The 5,613-nt window shown below is 44.5% G+C and overlaps 1 protein-coding gene across 1 annotated transcript; it reads right to left on the bottom strand.

The window, feature by feature from the left end:
- Positions 1 to 2,314: 2,314 nt before the first annotated feature.
- LOC103196048 (olfactory receptor 1F1-like) lies at positions 2,315 to 3,256 on the bottom strand. The gene has a single exon (XM_007939701.1). It carries the CDS (start codon positions 3,254 to 3,256, stop codon positions 2,315 to 2,317), a length of 942 nt encoding a protein of 313 aa, XP_007937892.1.
- Between the last annotated feature and the right edge of the window lie 2,357 nt (positions 3,257 to 5,613).

The raw sequence follows: 5,613 nt of genomic DNA, 5'->3' as shown, positions 1-5,613 counted from the left end.
GGCAGGTGGGGATAACCAAAGAAATAAAGGAATGAAGACCTTAAGGTTGTTTTTTTTAGTTAAAAAAAAAAAAAAAAACACTTAAGCTTTGAGTGAAAGTTTACAGAGCACACTGCTTTTCCACTCCACAGTTCACACACATTTGGTCTGTGACACTGGTTGCAATCCCCACAGTGTGACGGCTCTCTTCCCACATCCTCCCTGTTTCCAATTTCCCTTGGTCCCTCTGTCCATCACGTCATGCCTCCGAGCTTTGTCCCTGACAAATGGCCCCTTTTGGTCTCATTTGTTGCATTGTTCTAAGGCATACATCCCTCCCTGGTGTTGCTGTTCACATTTGAAGCCTATCATTTAGCTGAAAGTTGAACCACAGAGCTGAGTTCAGTTCCAGGCTTGAAGGCCATCTGCACGACCTTATTTTCAATTCAGCTGGAGAAGAGGCATTCACGGGTCACCTACAGTAGTAACGAGGGGTGCAGACGAAGAAGGAAACCCACAGGTGTTGCCAGCAGTGTTATTTATCGTAGAGACACTTGAAGATATTCAGAGTTGGAGAAAGATAAATTGAATTACAAACAAGTGATAAATTACTATGCAGGCATTAAAATCACATTCCAAGATCTTTACTGACATGTGAAGAAGGAAATGGAAATATCAGGATACAGAATGATATAAATAGACAGCAGCCAACTTTTGTAAAACTATACCCATAAATATCTAACTACAGATATCTTAAGCAGTGTGGTCGCAGGTTATTTTAATCTTCTTTGTGATGTTTGGTCTTCCATAGTGTGTAGATGCTACATTTGGAACAGCAAAATGTTATGTTTTTAAAACCCTTTCTAAAATAAGAAATTAAGGTACTATTCATCTACACTTTTTTTTTTCACTCTAAGCTGATTGTTACCGTTGGTCCAGGAGCAGTGCCAGCCACGAAAGACACAGTGAAATAGTATATGCGGTTGGACCTAGAGACTCATGATCTGTGGAAAGCCATGTAGAAGGGAAGGGGAGAAAGGGAAAGGCTTCTAGGACAAAGTACAGTGAGCCCAAAGGAAAATAGGACTGTGGGTCCCACAGAAGGGTCAGGAGGACTCCATGGAGGAGGTGACCTTTGACTTGCTTCTTGAAGGTGTGGAGTCAGGAAGGGATTGGCAGCCTGAAAACAAAGCAAAGACAATTGGCCTGAGCAGAGATAACACATATATTGATTTAGTTCCCTGATGTCAAAGACGTGACCCCTGCTGGACCCGCCCCCAAAGGCAGGCAGCCAAGCCAGAGGGTCATGAAGGGTTTCCACCGTTCTGTGCTTCTTCACCTGTTGGTGCTCTGGGCCACAAAGCCCACCAGGCCCTCTGCTTCCATTGAAATGATTTTACCCACTTGGGTCTGCACATTTCACCATGCCGTCCTTTTGTCTAAATCACAGAAGTAATTTGTGAGACATTTTGAGACCCAAAAAACTCATGACTGACCATCATGAGGACATATAAGGGAGTATAAGATACACCAGTGGTTCTCAACCAGACTGCACATTAGGATAGACTGAGAATTTCCTTAAACAGTTAGGGTCACCCCACCCCAGAGATTCTGACTTATTTGGTCAGTACTGGGCACTGGACATCAGGGTGCTTGAAAACCTTCCCAGGTGATTCTAATGTTCAAAAACACTTTAGTTTGTTTCTGTCCTAACAGAACACCTAAAAAGGAAAATGTTGGGTGTAAAATAATTCAAAAAGTAGTAATCCAAAAGAAAGCCCTGAGATACACTTTGGGCCTGAAATAAAATTCATTCCCAGGGGCTGGCTCTTAGCCCAAGAATAAATAAGACGTACTTGCAGACCTTTCAACCCAGGGTGACACACCCACATACTCTATGGAAGGACATCCCTTGGGGCAATCGACCACGGGGCACCAGAGGGACAACACTCACATGAAGGAATTGCAGGGCACACAGGAGGGTGTAACTATGAAAGGCATAGAAGGCGGTTACTGGGCATGGAGGGGAGGAGAGTGAGTTAGGGTTGGGGATAGCAACTGGGGAGAGAAACCAAATGTACATGATATGGACAAACTCTTCTCTGTAAACTTGAACCTAAAGCACAATTTAAAAAAAAAAGAAGAGAAATCTCACGTGGCACACATAGCAAGGTTACAGGTCAATCCCACTCTACTGCTAAATAAGAAATGATAGCCTTCGGTGTGCCCCTTTCACTACATTTGTTTCTAGACTGGCTTCGACTGAACAACTGTTACCTTATACCAATTGGTGACAAAGACCTTTGCTTGGGAATGAGATTCAGCTTTGATGTTTTCATCGGGTAGAAAACCTCTTTCTGCTGATCAGTGTTCGTAGAGCCCCTTTCAAGTCCCTGTTCCTGAGGCTGTAGATGAACGGGTTCAGCATGGGGGTCACCACTGTGTACATCACAGTAGCTGCGGTGTCTGTCTCAGCTGAGTGCGTGGATGAAGGTTTGAAATACACAGCAATGATGGTGCCATAGAAGAGGGAAACCACAGCCAGGTGGGAGCCACAGGTGGAGAAGGCCTTCCATTTCCCCTTTGTGGATGGGACTCTCAGGACTGCACAGGCAATAAAGATGTAGGAGATGAGGATGCAAATGAATGGAAGCATCATTAACAGCCCTGCTACAAGAAGAATCATCATGTCATTGATGTATGTGTCAGAGCAGGAGAGTTTCAGGAGAGGAAGCACATCACAGAAGAAGTGGGCGATCGTGTTGTCTGCACAGAATGACAGTGGAGCCATCAGCAGGGTGTGCAACAGAGCAGGCAGATTGGCAATGACCCAGGACCCAGCGACCAGCAGGGCACAGAGCTGAGTGGTCATCTTTGTTGTGTAGTTTAAGGGGTGGCACACAGCCACAAAGCGGTCATAGGCCATCACGGCCAGGAGGAAATTGTCCATGTCTGCAAACACAATGATAAAATACATCTGTGTGAGACACTCTGAGAAAGAGATGATCTGACTCCTGAGTATGTGATTGGTCAGCAACTTGGGGACAATGCTGGAGGAGAAGCAGACGTCCACGAAGGACAGGTTGCTGAGGAAGAAGTACATGGGGGTGTGCAGGCGGTAGTCTGTGCTGATGGCCAGGAGGATGAGCACGTTGCCCAGGACCGTGGCCAGGTACATGCTCAGGAAGAGCACGAAGAGGAGCTGCTGCTGCTGGGGCTGCCTGGAGAGCCCCAGGAGGAGGAACTCGGAGACGCTCGACTGGTTTGTCCTGCTCATGGGCGTGGACCCAGGTTAATGGGCAACTTCAGAAACCTAGACACAGAGGCTTGAAATGGGGCAAATCAAGTTGCAGGTCGAGCCATGCTTGCAACCCAGTTAATAGTGTTGCTAGAATAGAATCCACCAGTCCCAACTATACACCCAGCTTGCAACCCTCAGTCATGGTGCTGCTCCTACTGTAATCACTGGCTCTTATTTTGCACAGTGAACATTGAAAAAAACACAGGCCTATGCACAGACCAACTCTACTTCTCTGCTTCCATTTCCCAGTTTGCACCCCAAGTCCTTCATCACACCTTCAGAGACAAGAGAAACTGCTGATCATGCCTGGGTTTATCACAAGTTCGAGCTGATGGATGCAGGCCTCCTACTCTCCTGCTCCTGAATCTGGAAGAACGTCATGTCTTCATGGACAAAAATGTCTCCTCTGCTGTAGCCATACCTGGGGAGGTTGATTCTGTAGCTGTGTTCTTCACCTCCACATAACGGGCCAGTGCTTCTCTTTATTGTGGGTGTTGGAAATGTTGGTAATATAGGTAGGTCCTGAGCAGCTGAGTAGCAGGTGTTCAGCATGATAGTTCTCTGGGTAGGAAAGGTGTTGGAGGGATCACAGAGGAAGCATTTGCTGGAGCCTCCATAGCCACTGGGACCAGACTCCCTGAGAGCCTCATTAGAGACAAGAAGACAGTAATTGTCCCACCCATCTTTTGGCCCCTTTGGACCAAATAATGATAACAAAGATTAGCTAAGATTTAGATGTAATTTTTCAGTCAAACTTGAAGATCTTAGACATGGAGCCATCTTGGTGGATATAAATCTCAGGAAAAATTCCTTTGCTCTTCTAGTTCTGTTTCCAGGGATGTGGAAATTCAGTCATTAAATCCTTTTCTTCACTAGAGGGTGGCATGCCATTGACTCATTATTGCTGCTTGAGAAGCCCACTGGCCCTGTGGAATTGTCTATGTGAGAGTCCACACAAGAGACTAAGAAATCATACACAAAGAACCTTGATGTTCTTGAGCAAACCCCAAAAAATACAGCGTATAGAAAGTATACAGAAGAGATTACAAATGAGAAGATGAGTTTGGTTAAAGCAGAACCAGATATTAAAAATTGGGAGACAACCTTCAGGGTAGACAACTTGAAGAAATGATTATTCAGGCTGAAAAATAAACTAAGTCTGTTGAGAAAAATGATACAATGGAAATTGAGGGAACATTTAGTTTGACTGCTAACCCAATGGGTGGTGGTTCAAACCCACCAGCCACTCCTCGGAAGGAAGATTGGGCAATCTGCTTCTGTAATGATACCACCTTGGAAACCCAAGGAGGGGTCGCTATGAGTTGTATCTGACTCAACGGCAGAGTTTGGTTGATTTCATTGGTTAGTGGAAGAGCTTCCTACTTCCAGTGGTAAAAGCAACTATAATCATCATTCAGTGATCTCAGTGTGTTGATGAGAAAATCATGTAATTATATGCTATATTATTAAAATGTTGCCATGTTATTGAAATCTTTTTTGAAAAAATCTATTTTCTTCTCACATCCTATGTTCAGAACTGGGTCTATTCCTCTGTTTTCTGTATACCTCTTGTTTTCTGATGTGTGGTCATCTTTTGAGATGGTTAGTGATACCTGTCTTCTCCATTTTGCAGATTGGAATGTTGGGAACATATTACAAAGCTGGACTTAATCCATGCAATCATTTGGGATAAAGCCTAGTCTGAAGGGGCATTGTCCCAGGGAGAGCCCAGCAAGCTGTGATGGATGACTCTACACTCCTTGTAAATGAAGAAGAACGTGGCATCAGGATTGGAGGAAGTCTCATTAACACTCTGTGATATGCAGATGACACAACCTTGACTGCTGAAAGTGAAGAGGACTTGAAGCACTCACTGATGAAGACTACAGCCTCATTTAGAGATCATACCTCAACACAAAGAAAACAGAAGTTCTTACAACTGGACCCATTAACAACATCGTGAGAAATGGGGAAAAGATTGACATTGTCAAGTATTTTATTTTACTTGGATCCACGGTCAACGCTCATGGAAGCAGCAGTGCAGAAATCAAATAACATAGTGCATTGGGCAAATCTGCTGCAAAAGGACTCCTTAAAGTACAACAAAGCAAAGACATCACTTTGAGGACTCAGGTGTACCTGACCCAAGGCATAGTATTTTCATTCATTGCATGCAAAAGCTGGACAGTGAATCAGGAAGACCAAAGAAAAATCGATGCCTTGCAGTCATGGTGTTGGTGAAGAATATTCAGTATACCATGAAGTGCTGAAAGCATGACCAAATCTGTCTTGGAGAAGTACAACCAGAATACTCCTCAGGATCAAGGATGGGG

The sequence above is a fragment of the Orycteropus afer genome, unplaced genomic scaffold (assembly GCF_000298275.1).
Source record: "Orycteropus afer afer isolate SDZICR_OR568_19922 unplaced genomic scaffold, OryAfe1.0 scaffold00061, whole genome shotgun sequence".
Classification (NCBI taxonomy): domain Eukaryota; kingdom Metazoa; phylum Chordata; class Mammalia; order Tubulidentata; family Orycteropodidae; genus Orycteropus; species Orycteropus afer.
The sequence above is the reverse complement of the archived record's forward strand: the minus strand, read 5'-3'. Positions and strand labels throughout refer to the sequence as shown.

What these genes read in the sequence shown, in the direction of transcription:
- LOC103196048 (XM_007939701.1), bottom strand. Translation starts at nt 3,256, where the DNA reads ATGAGCAGGACAAACCAGTCGAGCGTCTCCGAGTTCCTCCTCCTGGGG.